Genomic DNA, 16,945 nt, shown 5'->3' with positions numbered 1-16,945 from the left:
CTGGAAACCTCCTGGGCAAAGTCTTAGGTGTTATCGTCTCGATACATCATGGATGCCTAGGTTGTTAAGACTCAAGAGACTATCGTTGAGATCTCCCCAGAAAGAGAAAGACATTCATCTGATGTTACAGAGTGTACGGCTGACCAACCTCGTTCTCATCTTAACTTCAAACGACCCCGGACTTTAGGATCGTCTGTATCAGATATTCGCTTCAAGTCCCTGTCCTTCGAAGTCCGCTCGAATCCGCAATATTTTAGATAAGGTACCCATTCGGGGACCCACGCAAACCCACGATACATATTCATGTTATTTCTATCATCCACATCCATCCACATTCGTCCACATTCATTCCACATCTTAACCCATCTTAACCCACCCTCTAATACTCTGCACACATATTCATAAACTCGCCCGATCCAAGCAGCCAAGTTACGTATTGTCTGAGTGCCTGGACAGTGGACAGCTGGGTTGAGTGTAATACCAACCACGGCGCGGGTGCCACATAATGACACCACCTTCGCACGCTGATACAGGCTGGTGGGCAACTCATAAGCACTACTGACCCGAATATTCCAGGTTTGTTCTAGTTTCTAGCAGAGTACCGAAACCGTCCTGTCGTGTAAGGTGTAAGCATTAATTATTAGGTATTTGTGTCCCAGATGGATGTCATCTTATTATTTGTCTCGTCGATTCAGTACCACCATCCACCCCATCAATCCCGTCAATCGAAAATTCTCCTCTGCAGAGAAACCTCGCCCATGAGAGAAAGGACTCGTGCGCCATCCGCAGCAACGTTAAGCCCTGGAGCCCTAGGCCCCTAGCAGCTATTAGCTGCCAATCTTTTAGAGGCAGGGGGGTTCCCGCATACGCTATCAAAGCCTCCAACGTCGTTAGTTCAACTTCGATCATATCCGTGCAGTGCTGTTCAGTGCTGTGCAGCGCTATGTAGTATAATATGTACAGCGTATATTAGATATGCGCGTACATACAAGGAATTCTGGTGGTCCAGCCTGTCAGCTTTCCTGCCAGCCAGCCTCTGACATCTGCGCTTCCAGGTTCCAAGCTGCAAGCTTTGACAGGTGAGCCCCTATTGGAAGCTCGTTGGAAGTTCCCGGTACACCCTCGCTCGAAGAACCCTTGGTCGGAAGATGGGCTTCTAGAAACATTCCATGCAGTGCACATCATCTAGGGCGCTGTCAACCAACATCATGTTTTTGTTTGCCCTTCCGGTCTTCTTGGCTAGTTCCGAACAGACCGTTTCTCAGACCACAGGCTATTTCAAAAAGACCTACCGACCTACCGACATGCAGGAGAAGGACGCAAGACATGTACAATACAATTTCCGATACGCGACGCAATGTCAACTTGTCCTTTCTTGTCCTCTCTTGTCCTTACGAGCCTGCACCGGATCGACAATCCCGGCGGATGCTTGGGAATAGGGTGATTTCGGTAAAGATGTCATGTAGGTATCGATCAAGAATCTTCAACATTACGCAAACCCTTACGGAGATTCGTGTTTTTCTTTTCTTTTTTTCCCATCTCTTCCAAGATTCTCCAAGACCTTGACGGGTTACATTAGATGCATGACATATATGTCGGTTTGAAACAGCCGCCCATCCTAATATCTAAGATATCTAATATCTAACACGTCGCAAAATGTTTCTTTGGGCGGGACCGGGTGGACAGGGTGAGATGAGATGTGTTTTCTCTGATTATCTCTTTAAGTTCCGGATGTCTTAGAACGCCCGGACGGGTTCTTGATTTCGACTAGCGGCTCTACTTTATGGCTCTATGGTATGATAGCTATCGCATACTCTTTCCTGCATCTATCTGAGTCTAGATTTACCCAAATTTCTTCGACTCGAACGTGGTCGTACATCTATATTACGACTAATATACTCCTTAAATATACATATTCATCTTCTTTCTGGAACCCATTGATCGCCAGACGATTCCCTATTGCGACTAGCCTTGTCTAAGAGTATGTCTCTTAAGAGCCGGCTCTCTTTCTTACTTACATGGCATACCTAGTAATACATGCTGCCGTGTTAGCCAGCCATGCGACATGACCACATCCGTATCCGCTCCCGCTCCATAATGCGCTCCATAGAAAAGAAAAATCTCTAAACCTTTCCTCGATCCGGACTTCTTCTAGAAAGAGAAGATCGTCGTTCCAAGGATACGCGAGAAAAATGCAAAGATCGTTGGAGAAATCGCTTTGACCCTTTCTTTTTTTCCCTTCTTCTGTTTCTGCTTCTTTTGCCTTTTTTGCCTTTTTTTTTAACCCTTTTCTCGCTACTCCATTCAGGGGTGTTGCGAAATGCGCACATGTAAACGATGCAGAAACGTGGTAATGTTCCATTGCATGCTGTCCTATTCCTTCTCGAATTTTATTGATTTTTCTTCAATAACTTCTAGAATGAAACTTGATCCCTCCCCTTCGAACTACTTCCCTATTCCTACCACCCACTCACCCCCCTATTTCTTCCGTTTCTTCAATAATACTATTGCGATACCACCTAACCACCCTGCCGTAGCTACCTGGGCATGTAATGAGTTCCCCATAAAGCCACGTCAAACAAACCCGGCTTTACCTAGCTACCTACCAATCTACCAATCTACCTTATCCGCGACAGTCAAACAGGCAGGCTGGACGGGGGCTGTCTTGGAAAATATGCAAGTCATTCGCAGGGTCGCCGTCCCCGATATCACCAAAGCATGTACGTATTCTGGGTAGTATATCTGTGTAAATATTGGTTCGCGAAAAGAATACCGTGTCCGCGGCATCGTCCTTGAAACAATGAGACGCGGGACGGTGGGAAACCCGTTCTTCCCAAGACCGATCTACCACCACACACATACGCGCATTACATACTTACATGCGCTCTCTCGGCTTTTACGTCTGCGTAGGTAGGTTTTACATAGATGGGTGGAAGCCACCGCACATCCATAACGCCCGTCCTCCTACATGGTACCTACTTAAGACAATACGCGCATATGCGCATACCTACTAGGTACCTACCTATACACGTATCAAAATTCCCTTTCCCCTTCTTTTTTTCTCTCTCTTCGCAAATACACCACACTACGCAACATACAATCTACCCATATACCCATACGTGTTTGTCTCGATACCACCTAGCTAAACCCGCTGTACGCCTCCCGCAGCCGGAAACGCATCCGGGCACGCAAGGGGTGAAGGGGGAAGCGGGGGGTGCTAGCTAGGTTACAAGCCAGGATCCGGGTGATCCCGCCGCGTTCTCGAAGTTCTGTCTCGCTCGAAACAGGAAGGCAGCTCATCATACATACATGGACTTACATACATACCTACTTAATTACTTACACGCACATATTCGTACATACATGACATGCGCAGGTAGGTAGGTACCCATGAGACAACAAATACACGTCTCTGAAAGAAGCATCGAAGTTCTAGAACGCCATGTACGGTACAAGCGGCCCTATAAATGGCCGCCCATTCGATCCGATCTTACGTAGAAAAAGGGGAAAAGTGACAGAAAAGTGACGGGATAAGAAAGAAAAAAAAAAGATTAAGCTCTATATCGAGCGAGTTATTATTGAAATCGCCGTCCTGAAGCCGGGAAAAACGATCGTACGATCTAAGATCTCGCGCGCGGGGCCTTCGGATCTTGCTTGCTTGATTGCTTGCGTCGAGAACACAGTTTACTGTTTGAGGTAGAAAATTGTGTATGCCCAGACCGAAAAAAAAAGTCTCGCGTCTAATCTAAGATTTTCTCTCTTCTCTTTTTTCTCCATGTCCCCTGGACCGTACACGAAAAGCTGCAAGGTCTCAGACATATTTCCCGAGACTCTGCGACTCGCCATCATTCCGATCTGTCGCTACCTGCTGTGCAACTTTCCGTCATTCACCGTGATACTCCTCGTCCCCTGATGCTCCCATGGGATATGCCACGGTTGAACGGCAAACCTTCCCCGGCTCATCACATTCTCATAAGGTCGTCTCAATGGGTCGATGTCACCTATCATCGCGTCATGCTTCCGATGAGTTCCTTATGTGCTTCCTTCTCCTTCGCGCCCTCGCTCAAGCTTCCCACGCTCCTCAGGTCGCCAACCACATCCTTCGCCTTGCCGAAGTAGACCTCCTGCAGCAGATTCCGCATCTTGAGCTCCATATCTTCGACGAGCTTCCCGATGTTGGCAATCTGCTGCTCATCACTTTCAGCCGGCAGCTCGATCTCGATCTGGCGCGTCATATTACCAGAGAGGTCCATGTCTCCGAGACTGTTCGAGTTCGTAGAAAGTGACAGGATGACGGTAGATGTGAGATTGTACTGCGTAAAGCGAGCTCGGTCGATGGCTTCGAATACGTGGATCGAGTCCCATGTACCTTCGCTAGCGCTACCTGGCTTGGCCTCTGATGAAGCGGATACAAGTCAGCCGCGGAAATCTCGTATTCACCACTCAACATTTAACGAGGAAGTAAATAAACCACCGACGCCATCGTGGCGCTTGTCCTCCTCCGGTGATCCGTAAGCACTATGTCAAGGTCTCAGATGCGAGATGCGAGATCTGTAACCTCCGATTTTGCATCTATCATAAATCCCATTTCTTTTTACTGTATCTCAGATCCAATGTCTTGGAACGTAGAGTAACGTAAAGTAGCGAGGATCATATGATTCCAGGAACGGCATGGCGTCCGCGCCCATATCGGCACCTACCCGAGCGCCACCTCCAGCCCTCAGGTACGATGATAACGGCAGCGGCGAAGCGGTGAGTATCGATTTCCTGAACTGCTCATACGATTCCAATAGTCCTTGCCAAAACCAAGTCTCCGAAGAAAAAAAACTCCTTAAAAAAAGTTGAAAGAAAGTCACAACTTACCCTTCTTCAAAAGCACAACCCCCGCGAACCCATCATCCAAGTTCCAAAAATACACACTACTCACACCCCCCTCATAATACAAATCACGATAAACATCAAACGCCTCGTTCGCGCGAATCTCCATGCGGCGGACCTTCTCGCTGGGCAGACTAGCGGCGGAGGCGGCGCCGCCATCGAGCGGGGGGTCGAACTCGTTGCTCCAGGGGGACCGGTAGCTGTCGCCGTCGCGGTTGTAGTCGCAGAGGAGGTAGTCGCGGCCGGTTTGGGGACAGCGGCGGATGGAGAGAGGTTGGTCGACGGAGGAGAGAAGGTCTTCGGTTAGGTCTGGGGCGATGGTGATTAGGGAGTTCAGGTGCGAGGAGGTATGTTTTGGGTTTAGGCGGCGGAGGAGGTCGCTGTTGGGTGATGTTAGCTTTGTGTGAAGATACGGTGTATAGTACAGTTAAGTAGATAGATAGAGGAAGATGGTGATATAAGTGTATATATGTCTGTCTCTTGAGCTAGGCATCTCGGGTTAAGGAGTAAGGCACCAAACGGGAGGTAAGGGGAATGCACGTACAGCGCCGAGTCGAAGGGGTCGACGGACGCCATCGTAGGGGTTGGCTGAGGAGGTAGAGTAGCTGTTATATCTTCGTCGGAGGTATCCGAGATGTAATGGTGCCACAGGCAGTTTATACAACCTAATAGAGAGCTTGGTGTATTGGTTGACGAGATGGTGGATAGTTTCGATAGATGTTGGAGGGGGAACATCTAGAAAGTCGACCTAAACGGTTTCAATCAATGGTGGGGTTGCTATAAAAAGTGGGACCACCGTCTGACAGGGTAGTATCTTAGAGCTTAGCTGAATATCTGCAAGAGCTTCAACAACCTCTCTTACCTAATATGCGAGCTCTAAGTCAACTATAAGGACAATAATTATCACAATACTTGATAATTAAAAGTTGGATGTAATATGAGTTGAGAGTTAAGAGATTACAATAAAGCAGCAATCATTTAACTAACGTAAATCGCGTGTCTAACATTCGGAGAACTTTCCCTATAAGTTCTAAGTTTAAACATGACATCGATGTATCCCCTAACTCTTAGCTCAACACTCAATCTTAAACTTAACCTAGGCTTTAATCCAACCTCGGGTCGAAATATACCAGCCGTCCCTGCCTCACACCTAGCCAAATACTAAGCAAGTACGTGTATGGATTATTTATGGCGGTGTAGGTTACTGGAGAATCATACTACACATACAACGACGTACACCTATTAATAACACGATAGATAGCTTTTCATGACTACTATGTACAGATTCGGTTTGGAAGCCAACCGTATACACTACCACGGCTGCACCAAGCCGAATACAATGAATTTGACTAAGTGTCAAATCCATACTTAGACGGGTCCAGAGTCAACTGCTACCCTTGAATTTTTATCTCTTTATCCCGCCTCACCAAATACTACAATCTGCTTCCATCACCCAACTTGAAATCATCGTCCAGAGAAGTCAATACGTAAAAAGCAGTCACCCCGCAAAAAAAGCGTAGGGTATCATCATTTGCCCCCAAGAACGCCGAGCGGAAAGGATAAAGCTTACAGGCAAAGCATGAACATGTATATACCCCTACCAATACAACTGTGTTGTTGGCGACTACCTACCTAGACCGTATCGGCATCATACCATTACTCGATCTCGTGGCTACAGATGAGACATTCGAGTGGCTCTGTCCACGACTTGTCTCCGCCCGTTACATTCTCTCGAAGGTCCGTTATCTCGAGTACCGATGGGCTCACATCACTATTGATGACACCCTCGAATAATCCTTCGTATGGTTTGGGTGCAGCCTTCTCGTTCGCTTCCGACTTACGCGGTCGTCCTCTTCGTTTCGTTTCGGAGTTGGCAACCGACACAGTTAAAGCCTCGGTCTTAATGTTTTGGCCATCGATATCCATCTGCTGCTGCTCTTCTGGCTTGACGTCGATCGATTGTTCAGCAGTTTGCGCCGCGCCTGTCTCGCTAGGACTTAACGGTCGCTTCGTACCCTCGCCCTCCTCTTCCTTGATTGGCGAAGGCTTGTGAGGTTTGTCCTTTCCTAGGCGTTTGTAGGTCTTTAAGAGAGCATCGTGAATTAGACAGTCGTCGTGAAGCCATTTCCTACACTCTTCGTTCGAACATCCAAAAAGTCTCTTGTCGGGGTTCTCAGGTTGGTTACACTTGCAGCGCAGCTCGGCAGACTATATATTGTCAATAAATACGTGCTTCGGGGCAGTGATTCTCAGACTTACCGAAAGTTCCATGCTACGGACGTCGAAGGCCTGGCGCCAGTAAAGTGCTGGCTGGACGTCGTCCTCATTGGTCTCGTCCCACTGATTGACAGTTGCCGCAGCGGTGACACTGACGACGTTGATCACATCCACTATAGCTTGTTAGAGTATAACTGCAAACACGATGTATTCTTTAGACATACTATGATTTGACGCGATCAGTTCGTTTGCGCCATGGTAAGACTGTCTTCCTGAAATCAACTTCTTTCCGTCTTGCGTACCCGCCGGCAGCTCGTCCGGCCAGTACATCCAATAAACGCGTGCGTAGACATGATGCTCATCACTTGCTCGAATTTCTAGAATTCTTGCGACCCAGTCGTCATCCGATTTCTTTCTAGGTTGTAGGGCTTCGCCTGGGTTCTTTTGACGTTCGATCGTCGAGCTGTTCGCAACGAATATGAAACCTTCGCTCCAATACTTGACACCGTTAACTAATATCGCCATGTCAGTATAGCACATCGTTAGAGAATGGATTTAAAGCGCACGTACGGACAAAACTGTTATATCGTGTCATATCCATCCACTTCTGGTAGGGTTGGACTTGATAATGTCGGTCCATGGTGTTATTGGGATCCTTAAATTTGCCCATGGGCGGGAAGGGCGAGGTTTGAAGTAGAACTTTGGGTTGGGGGTGATCTTCAGATTCTTGTCGTCTGCGCTTCGTCTTCTTTTCCTTCTCGTTAGGGTCAGGATGGATAACGCTGAACGGACATTCTGCCTGACTCTCCTCTATCATATCCGGCCGCGGGCGTTTACGAGCTGTTGCCATTGTTGTGGATATCGGACGTCGTGTAGGTTAACGAAGGGCGGAAACGCGAAACTGTGGTGATCGACCAGGGATGCAGGCTTCCAAAAAGTTGCGAGGGTTGTTGGCGTTCGATTTGATGGAAGGGAAGAAAAAAAAAGTTTGACGGCGCGCGCGCAATCGACACTAATCGGCACTAATGAAGCACAAATAAAAGTCACCAGGCAAATGTCAAGGGATAGAGAATGTGCGAGGGCAGCAATGGAGACCAATGCTATGAGGTGATAGCTGGTGAGGGAGCTCGCGACCTTCGAAGAGCTTCGGTTGGTGCTGCTATCAGGAAAATCGTAAGCCGGGACCGGGCGTGGCGGGGAAGGGGGAATTATCAGGTAGCTTGGCGCGTCTGTTATTAAGTCAAGATCCTACAAAACTGTACGAAGCTACAGCTACGTTTTCCTATATGTACGTATGCCGTATAACAGTACCGTAGGACTTTTCATGGAATCACAGAAAAGCCGATTCCAATAAGATCCAAAGGTGCCAGGTGAGCTGGAGCTCTGAGGCGCAAAAAGAGCCTAACGGAGAAGGAAGATGCGATGCAGACGCCCGAAGAACGTTACAGACCCTGCTTAGGACAACTGAGACTGGGCTGTCTAGGATATCTCCTAAGCTGCTAAGGTCCAAGGTTGGTATATGATTAACCAAGAGTGGAAGAATCGGGGAAGTAAAAAAAAAAGAATTAGTAATGAATTGTTACGATGGCGCAACTTAATTCGTTCCGATTTAGCCACCTCCAGCAACCACACCAGCACAATATATGCGCTAGGAAGACTGGGTAGAGAAGATGGGGAGGAGAAGATGGATTACAAGTGGAGGAAATTTCCATATTGAAAATGCCAGATCCTAGGCTGCAGATGCCCTCCAACATGCCCTAAACTTAATTCGGTATAATCTGCCGTAGCTGCTGGGGAGTTGCTGTATCCGGTAACAGATAAGCCCGGAGCGGTTGCCATGGGTTATGTCCGTGTAAGCTTCCGGATGCTAGCTAGCCTATCGTTCCCTGTAAGCAGTGACGTAGCTGCAGGTAGGTATTGTTCAAAAGTATGCAGGAATGTACTTTGTAGATATACCTATGCCTGGATATTCTTTATTCAACCGTCGTGATGTTATAACCAAATGGAACGGTATTTACCTATCTTAGGAGTCGTCGAAACGTAGAATGTTGGATAGGTACTAGGTATGTGACTAATGTTTTGTTGAGTTATTATTATTACACATTAGAATGAACATCTCGAATTATACGATCCCCTATTGGTTGTAACCGGGATTGGTAGGTAGGGTTGGCGTCATATTCGCGAACTGTATAATACTACCTAGTATGCCGAGAAAGCCTGCAACAGCTTGTGTAAAATAGATAATATTTAATTCAAGAAAGTCTCGATTTAAAGCTAGGTAACTAAGAGTCGCGGTTATACAACCCTCTTTTATAGTAGTCGTCAACGCCGTCGCTATGCAAGATGGATAGATAGACCCTTATAGAATGAATTTGGCACAATTATGACCTCGCGTGGCCGTTAATCCCGTCATCGTCCGTGTCATAACCAGCAAGTATTGGCTGGCTATCACTGCCATCGTGAGACGTGCTTCTTTGGCTTTCTTCCGCACTCTTAAATCCTTCGATAACCTCGGCTAGTTTCTCGCCTTCATACTTTCCGCGTTCGACATTGACGAAGTATATAATCGGCGCAGGAAGACCGACTAACACCGCGAGAAACCAGAATGCGGGTCGGATCTCACCCGACGCATCAATAATAGCTCCCACTATAACAGGACCGAATATGCTTGAACCTTTATCGGTAATAGCGTAAAGGGCATAAAAAGCAGCTTCGGATCCGGGGGGGATTAGCTCTCCATATAATGACCGACAATATGAACTAAGTCCACCAAGGACGAATCCATAAACAGCGGCTAACGGATACATTTCCCACGGTCGCTGAAGCCCAAGAACGCCCCATCGCTGAACGAAAGGCAGGTAACCAAGAAGACCATAAAGAGGTATGATCTCGAAAAGAGCGATGCAGCCTAACACGGTTTGATGTGGCTTCAACTTGAAATGTCGTGATATAAACGACCAACTAAATGCACCAAAAACGCCCGTAGTTGTGGAAATAACGTTGATCATCCCTAACGCCCACGGCTTCATGCCTAACTGCGTCTTGGCAAATAAGATCGCTGTCGAAGAAGTCGTTGCAATGGCGTCGGAAATCAGAAACCAGCTGGCTAAGAATAAGACAATATCTATCAAGCGTCGAGCTAGCTTCACGGTCCGGAAGAGATTTCTCCAGGAGTATGCGATGTAAGAAATCCAAGCACGCGCCCCTTGGTATTGACTCTCTGCAAGAGGAGGCCCCGGTCTGGGTCTAAGCCAGGCGGCTGCTGGTATTGTAAAGATAGCCCACCAAGCTCCAATGAAAAATAAGACAACTCGTTGTGACCAAGTAGAGCTACCCATGCCCACTAGAATCAAGATGGAAGCGCATTGCGCGAACAAGGCAGCACCATACCCAATTCCAATCCCCTTTGCAGATATCTGAGTAGAGAGCTGAAGTTCAATAGAAGTAAGTTCTTCGTGGGTCGGTATCCGTCGTAGGTCATGGATGTCGGAGATGGAATCGTTTCGCGGTAACAAGGCAGCTGTCGAGTCGCTTAGGTGATCTTCGGCAAGAGTAGGAGATGTCGAGAAAGACGGATGTTCGATTGCTGTATTGGATTGTAGATCGAGGTCTTCCGGGATTCCGGTTACCGACTCTTGTAATTTTGGGTGATGGCGGACAAGCAGAGGGAGGAAGGAGTTTAGGAGAACGAAGGAAGCCCCGAGCGACGTGTTTGAAATAATAGCTAGTAGGGCGCCGAGGATGTATATATCCTTAGAGATGAAGATGTAGAACATGACGGAGAAGCTTCCAATCCAGGCAAATGTTAACAACAATCGTTTTCGATAATTCCCATGGTCGGCGGCACAGCTTATGCTGACTACTAGTAGTGCTTGTAGGAGGACACTTATGCTGAAGGTATACATAGCGAAGCTAGCCGTGTTGATTTCGAGGCCGAGGATAGAGACAACACACTGCCCATTTGCATTGTCGCCGCATGGTGTTTTCCGATCTGATACGAGAACTCCATTTTCCCTCGCCAAGCTTTCGAGTAGAATCGGAATGAAGGAAGCTATTCGTGATCGGTAAGCTTAGACATAGCAAAGTATTATATGTGTATATATTATGTGTGTATTGATTCATGATAGACTATGTCTACTTGGTTTCGTTTCGGATGTGATGGAGCTCGGATAGCTAGTTGTCTTAGGTAAACAATGAAATAGGTAATAGCTACTTACAGATTGCTATTGATTGTCAGCATTGTTGTCAACAACGTTACATAGCAGATGCTAGAGGGAAAAGCATAAGCATAAATGGACTTACCGCATATTACATAGGTCTCGGCAGCAAAGGCATACATGTACCAACCAGCCAGCTCCTTGGTGCTGGTCGGACGGACATCTTCGCCATGATAGCGACTGGGAGGTATGCCATCTTCGATGATGCTTGGTGCCGGGGTCATTCTGCCTGATTCGGTGGATGTTGATCGTTCATCGTCAGCTTCGAAGGAAGAAGAGTATGAGCGAAAGGAATGCTTAGATACGATGGACTGGACAGAGAGTAAGCGAGTATTGGGGGCAGGACGACGTAGTTGTTCCTCATTCCGAGGAACCATTATTGGATGGAACGCGGAAGACGGAAGACGGGGGAATTAAAGTTAGTGGTTTAGCGGTTAGGGGCCAGGTGACGAAATGGCGGCTGCGTCTGTGTCACCTTCAGCTTTGAGCCTGTCAGCCCAGTTGGTAAGTTGCACTGGCAGACTGGTTGCGTTAACGCCTTAACCAACAACCCGAAAACCCTATATTTTTTTAAAGTTAATAACGTCTTTGAGCTCCAATAGGCGCGAACTTTAATAATCTAAATCTGTAAGTTTAGAAATACATAAATACGTACTCAAAGCTAATTGAACCTGATGATGAGAGCTTGGATCAATTAATTTAGTCTTCCAAGGTTTGTTAGGCTTGTTAGGCCAACGTGGTCGTAATCTTTTCTTTCCCTCTCTCTCTTCCACCCGTCTTCTCTTGCAGCATGAGCCTCTAGACTGGATCACCTCCTAGCGAATCCCTTTTCTCCTCTTCTCTGGCTAACCTATGAAATGCGCAGAACCTATTCAACGAGCTGATTCGATCCCTTTCATTGTCGATGCAGGGACATCCTCCCGAGGCTTGAAAATGCAACAAGACTTTTCTTATCTCTTGACACTTTTCGAATTCGATAGCTGCTACGGCAACCCTTGGGACAAGATCGATAAGATTGAAACCGATTGAATGAGAGATGGATGAATGACGAAAGAGGAGAAGTTGGAAATGGTCATCTCTAACACAAAGAAAAAGAATGGATCCATCTCTATGTCTACCTTACTAACTTAGGTAGAGACCTACCCTACCTGGCCCTACCTACAACCTACATGCCTAGATGCGCTAGAGCTAGACCTGGAAATCCCTTCCCACCTAGTACCCCTCGTTCTGTGGTCTGGTGCTTCACGAGCGGCATCCCCATGACGTTGTGGGGAACAAGACTGCCAGATAACAAGGCTGAAAGAACAGGGGTCGTCAATGCATAAAACCCATGGCAGCATCGTGGAGTTTGGTGATGTCTTCGTTTGCTTGCTTACCTGGTTCCTATGGATATCTGCTTACTTATATATACACCTATACAACCCCTTGATCATTCGCGCTGTATCGGGAAACGCAAATATACTATTAGTATAGTATATGAAAGAGGACACAGATAAGCGAGTACCACGTTCTCGGACTTCGGCCACCCCAAAGCCACCAATGACTACTAGGTATTTTCGCTTAGGTATAGCCTGTATTGGAGTTGGCATAATTATGGTTCACTGTTGTCTATCATTCATTTCTCTTTAATATTTTACTTTATATACCACGTGCCTGTTGATATTCTAGGTTTCGATATGTGAGGACATTGGTTGCTTAGTACGAGTGTATTAAGATAATCACATATCCTTACAAGTCATAAAACATAGGCAATGGAAATATCTGATTGGGGTCGGGTATGATTTAGTGTTCTTATAGTCTCGTCGCTGTTAAGCCTGCAGACTTACAGGAATCCCAGGCAAAGGGTGAGCTATGAGCGGTGCGCAAACAAACCCGGTCTTGAGCTCTAATTATTTCAAGCTTTTATTACGGAGTATTGGTGCCGAGCATCTTCTATAAATACCTCACTCGATCGACCCCATACGATACAACAGGCACATATACGCTCGGTGCTAGCATGGTATTTTAGGCTATTATGGTCCCATGCACCCCACGACGTCCCTCTTCCTGGAGCCGGTTGGACTCTTACATCGTGGCAACAGCATATCTTCACCTCGGACAGTGAGACCTTCTCGTATGCCCTTGCTAATATTGGCGGGCCGCTGTGACCGGATGCCCCTCAATCTCGACCTAATAACACAGGGGAGGAAGATGATGGGGGTTCTAAAGAGGCTATATTTCCACCTTGGGAATTAATCACCATGCCATTCTATTTTACCGTTGCCAAGTATCCAAGTATCGCTTTATTAGATGTGGACATGGAACCAAGGTCTAGCCTCGCCAATGACGGGTCTTATCCTCCGTCGTGCCTCGGTGGACGAGTATAAGACCTGGAGGTTTCAGCTCTCACGCCATCCTCGTCTCCTACCCTAAAGCTTTACTTCATACTCTAATCTTTAGTCGTACCAATTAAATCGGTAACCATGAAGTCTGCTCTCTTGTACCTGCTCGCCCCTCTAACGGCATTGGCCGCTCCTGCTGAACTCGCCGAACGACAGGCTGCCGACAGCATCGACGCGTTGATCAAGGCTAAGGGAAAGCTGTACTATGGAACTTGCGCCGACCAGAACCGTTTATCAAGCGGAAAGTCTGCCGATGTCATCAAGGCAGACTTCGGCCAGGTGACGCCCGAGAACAGCATGAAGTGGGACAGCACCGAATCCTCCGAAGGAAGATTCAACTTCGCCGGCGCCGATTACCTTGTCGACTGGGCCACGGCAAACAACAAGACCATCCGTGGACACACTCTATGCTGGCACTCCCAGCTGCCCGGATGGGTCTCTAACATCAGGGACAAGGCGAAGCTCACCTCGGTCCTCGAGAACCACGTCACTACCCTGGTGACCCGATACAAGGGCAAGATCTACGCTTGGGTTTGTCACCTTAGGATAATGAGCAGAAATATGGGAAAACTAAGACTAACCCATTGTAGGATGTCGTAAACGAAATATTCAACGAGGATGGTTCTTTGCGCCAGTCCGTCTTCTCCCAGGTCCTAGGTGAGGACTTCGTCCGCATTGCTTTCGAAGCTGCCCGCAAGGCCGATCCCGATGTCAAGTTATACATCAACGACTACAACCTCGACCAGCCGAACTAGTATGTGCACTTCACCAGAAACACCTTTATAAGAATTCCCTTACAGTTAGGTATATAATTAGTTGCTGACCTCATACCACAGTGGAAAAACCAAGGGTATGGTCGACCACGTCACGAAGTGGATCGCCGCCGGTGTTCCCATCGACGGTATCGGGTCGCAGGCACACTTGACAAGCGGTCTCGCCGCCCAAGCCGCCGCCTCCATCAAGGCCCTAGCCGCCACCGGTGTTAAGGAGGTTGCCTTCACCGAAGTAGATATCCAGACCGCACCCGCCAACGACTACGCACAAGTCACTAAGGCCTGCCTCGACGAGCCCAAGTGTGTCGGTATCACCGTCTGGGGTGTTCGAGACCCCGTAAGAAAAAAACCTCCCCCTTTTTATAATGAGTTTGCGTGATAAAATAGGAAATGAGCTGACAGAAGATGTGATAGGACTCCTGGAGAGCCAGCACCAACCCCCTGCTATTCGACAGCGGCTTCAACCCCAAGCCCGCGTATACTGCTGTTGTTAACGCCTTGAAATAGGTTATTCGCATTTGCTCGACTTATTAGTATGGCTCGGTAAAAATGGGAGGGAAACCTTCGGAGTTCGTCAGGACTACCTTACGATCTAACTGTATATATGCACAATCAAACATATGAATATTATTGTTGAGGTTTGATGTACAGATCGCATACAATCGACATGTAGAGAGTTAAAAACCGGGTTCTCTACGAATTATCGTAGCCCACATCTGACTTGATTATTTTAGTACGGTGACTTAGACGCGGGATATCATCGTAATGTAAATTGAAATCAAAACCAGCAGCGCTGCGACTGCTAGCTGGGATATTAAGTTAAAATCAGGAGACCAACTTTTCTCTCCTCCTTTTTGCTGTCTCCGTCGCAACGCAAAGAAAAGGTACTCATATTATCGTCAACCTCACTTCCCGCACCGTCCCTTCCTACGCCCATAGGCAGCCAACCCCTCCACCTATCCGCGCACACCAAATCTCATCCGCAATCCTAACCCCATCACCCTCATTTTACCTCTTACCCTCTACTTCTTAAAAACCCCAAAAATCTTATTCTTCAACTTATCAGCCAACCCCTGATTCGCCTTCGGCGCCGCCGTCGCTCCAGCAGGGCTATCAACGACTTTCGCCGCGGCCGCGGGGGCAGGGGCGGGAGCGGGTGTAGCGTGCTTGGCCTCCTGCTTCTGCTGATCCTGCTGCGATAAGTGCACGTTTGCGGCGCCGCCGCGGCCGACGTGGAAGCTGGCGTCGTCGGTGGACGGACGCGTGGCTTCCTCGGGCACGACTTCCCGGTCTGCGCGCGCGGCGGCGGGGACGCTGGTGTCGGCTATGTTTGCTGCTCCTGTTTGGGTTTGTTAGCTGTGAGTACCTAGGTAGGTGGTTGATAGTGTTGCGACTGGGCGCATCCACTAAGTAGAGAATTGCTGGAGGGGGTGATGGAGAATGGTATTGATGCAATTATGAAAGGCTAGGTCTGTACCTCCTCGCCCGGTGCTAAATGCGCCGTCGCCGTGGCTGCCTTCAGTGCCTTCGCGCACGATCTCGCCGTCGACGTACTTGGTGTTGTCCTCGTGGATGTTGCCGGCTCCGCCTCGGCCGTGGGATACTTCGGGCGTCGTCATTGCGGATGAATCTGCGATAAGCGCGGGGAATCTCAGTTTACGCGACTCAAAGAATGGGGTGCTGTAGGTAAGTAAGGCTGTGTGGAGGGATGTATGTAAGGGAGGTGGTGGTGCCTGGCTCCCCGCAAAAGGTTCAAAGATCCTGAATCGGACGGGCCTTTTTTAATTGTTTATCAAAGAGTTTGCGAGAACACCTAACCCATCCCGCCTTTTCGTCACAAATACAAATCACACATGTGTTATTAGGCAGGTGGTTGAGGGATATGTAAGGAGGTATAATAACCGTCTTAACAGTTTCAATGGATTGGATGTTGTTGAGGAATTACTGAGGAGTTACATACCTGTATTATGTATTTTTTTTATTGTTGAAGTTGGGGAAATCTTAAGGAGGAAGGACGTCGGGAGGGAAGTACAGGATAGGTACAGAATACACTTTTTGAATTCTCCTCAGCTCCTTCCCTCTCTTCCTTCCGACCTTTTCGTTTACCTATACATCTATCCCTTGTCCATGTTCACGCCACGCCCTATCAATGCCAGTACCCGTCTAGGTCCACAGCCTAATAGACTTTTAGATCATGGATGCCAACTTTGTGAGCTATCGTATCAGCCCTGAGCATTGTATCGGAAACTCAAGGCTTTGTTGCGACCAATGATATCTCCTTAAAAGCTTCGTGCGGGCTTCTAGAAAAGCAACGATAACGGATACAGGTACAGCAACTTGATCAATTGCTCCTATTTGCCCTCGGCTCCCCTCACCCATCAGTGATTCAGCCGTACCTGGATTCCAGCTACGAAACAGAATCACAGAATCGCTCCCTATCAATTACCTGACGTAATTCTAGCTTCTCATCCAGCGATAA

At 47.8% G+C, this 16,945-nt stretch overlaps 6 protein-coding genes across 6 annotated transcripts; 2 read left to right on the top strand and 4 right to left on the bottom strand.

Annotated features, from left to right (window-relative positions):
* The first annotated feature begins 865 nt into the window (after positions 1-865).
* Positions 866-1,895, top strand: GGS22DRAFT_151610 (uncharacterized protein). The gene has a single exon (XM_047959517.1). It carries the CDS (start codon positions 1,170-1,172, stop codon positions 1,437-1,439), a length of 270 nt encoding a protein of 89 aa, XP_047824527.1. The 5' UTR covers positions 866-1,169; the 3' UTR covers positions 1,440-1,895.
* Positions 1,896-3,439: 1,544 nt separating this feature from the next.
* GGS22DRAFT_151606 (F-actin capping protein, beta subunit) lies at positions 3,440-5,594 on the bottom strand. Its single transcript, XM_047959516.1, has 3 exons — positions 5,423-5,594; positions 4,864-5,258; positions 3,440-4,396 (listed from the first exon to the last, which is right to left on the bottom strand). The coding sequence occupies exons 1-3, from the start codon at positions 5,452-5,454 to the stop codon at positions 4,005-4,007; spliced, it is 819 nt and encodes a 272-aa protein (XP_047824526.1). The 5' UTR covers positions 5,455-5,594; the 3' UTR covers positions 3,440-4,004.
* Positions 5,595-6,389: 795 nt separating this feature from the next.
* Positions 6,390-8,055, bottom strand: GGS22DRAFT_17136 (uncharacterized protein). The gene is made up of 4 exons (XM_047962590.1): positions 7,666-8,055; positions 7,320-7,607; positions 7,138-7,268; positions 6,390-7,086 (listed from the first exon to the last, which is right to left on the bottom strand). Exons 1-4 carry the CDS (start codon positions 7,943-7,945, stop codon positions 6,535-6,537), a joined length of 1,251 nt encoding a protein of 416 aa, XP_047824525.1. The 5' UTR covers positions 7,946-8,055; the 3' UTR covers positions 6,390-6,534.
* Positions 8,056-9,275: 1,220 nt separating this feature from the next.
* GGS22DRAFT_17087 (autophagy-related protein 22) lies at positions 9,276-11,974 on the bottom strand. The gene is made up of 4 exons (XM_047962514.1): positions 11,968-11,974; positions 11,398-11,872; positions 11,313-11,318; positions 9,276-11,146 (listed from the first exon to the last, which is right to left on the bottom strand). The coding sequence occupies exons 2-4, from the start codon at positions 11,687-11,689 to the stop codon at positions 9,477-9,479; spliced, it is 1,968 nt and encodes a 655-aa protein (XP_047824524.1). The 5' UTR covers positions 11,690-11,872; positions 11,968-11,974; the 3' UTR covers positions 9,276-9,476.
* A 1,800-nt stretch (positions 11,975-13,774) lies between these two features.
* GGS22DRAFT_184036 (family 10 xylanase) lies at positions 13,775-14,973 on the top strand (the record flags this gene model as incomplete). The annotated part of the gene is made up of 4 exons (XM_047964150.1): positions 13,775-14,224; positions 14,284-14,447; positions 14,530-14,803; positions 14,881-14,973. 4 exons carry the CDS (start codon positions 13,775-13,777, stop codon positions 14,971-14,973), a joined length of 981 nt encoding a protein of 326 aa, XP_047824523.1.
* Positions 14,974-15,133: 160 nt separating this feature from the next.
* GGS22DRAFT_151593 (uncharacterized protein) lies at positions 15,134-16,418 on the bottom strand. The gene is made up of 2 exons (XM_047959515.1): positions 15,944-16,418; positions 15,134-15,805 (listed from the first exon to the last, which is right to left on the bottom strand). Exons 1-2 carry the CDS (start codon positions 16,083-16,085, stop codon positions 15,489-15,491), a joined length of 459 nt encoding a protein of 152 aa, XP_047824522.1. The 5' UTR covers positions 16,086-16,418; the 3' UTR covers positions 15,134-15,488.
* Positions 16,419-16,945: the final 527 nt, after the last annotated feature.

The sequence above is a fragment of the Annulohypoxylon maeteangense genome (assembly GCF_022496945.1).
Source record: "Annulohypoxylon maeteangense strain CBS 123835 unplaced genomic scaffold GGS22scaffold_1, whole genome shotgun sequence".
Taxonomy (NCBI): domain Eukaryota; kingdom Fungi; phylum Ascomycota; class Sordariomycetes; order Xylariales; family Hypoxylaceae; genus Annulohypoxylon; species Annulohypoxylon maeteangense.
This window is presented reverse-complemented; position numbering and strand designations above follow the sequence as displayed.

Excerpts from the sequence above, each read along its gene's own strand:
- GGS22DRAFT_17087 (XM_047962514.1), bottom strand. The coding sequence starts at position 11,689 with ATGGTTCCTCGGAATGAGGAACAACTACGTCGTCCTGCCCCCAATACT.
- GGS22DRAFT_151610 (XM_047959517.1), top strand. The coding sequence starts at position 1,170 with ATGCAGTGCACATCATCTAGGGCGCTGTCAACCAACATCATGTTTTTG.
- GGS22DRAFT_151606 (XM_047959516.1), bottom strand. The coding sequence starts at position 5,454 with ATGGCGTCCGTCGACCCCTTCGACTCGGCGCT. Across the intron at positions 5,259-5,422 it reads GACCCCTTCGACTCGGCGCT|CGACCTCCTCCGCCGCCTAA; the intron begins GTACGTGCATTC and ends ATCACCCAACAG. Across the intron at positions 4,397-4,863 it reads GGTTGTGCTTTTGAAGAAGG|AGGCCAAGCCAGGTAGCGCT; the intron begins GTAAGTTGTGAC and ends CCGCTTCATCAG.
- GGS22DRAFT_17136 (XM_047962590.1), bottom strand. The coding sequence starts at position 7,945 with ATGGCAACAGCTCGTAAACGCCCGCGGCCGGATATGATAGAGGAGAGT. Across the intron at positions 7,608-7,665 it reads ACGATATAACAGTTTTGTCC|TTAACGGTGTCAAGTATTGG; the intron begins GTACGTGCGCTT and ends TGGCGATATTAG. Across the intron at positions 7,269-7,319 it reads ACTGATCGCGTCAAATCATA|TGGATGTGATCAACGTCGTC; the intron begins GTATGTCTAAAG and ends AACAAGCTATAG.
- GGS22DRAFT_151593 (XM_047959515.1), bottom strand. The coding sequence starts at position 16,085 with ATGACGACGCCCGAAGTATCCCACGGCCGAGGCGGAGCCGGCAACATC. Across the intron at positions 15,806-15,943 it reads ATTTAGCACCGGGCGAGGAG|GAGCAGCAAACATAGCCGAC; the intron begins GTACAGACCTAG and ends AAACCCAAACAG.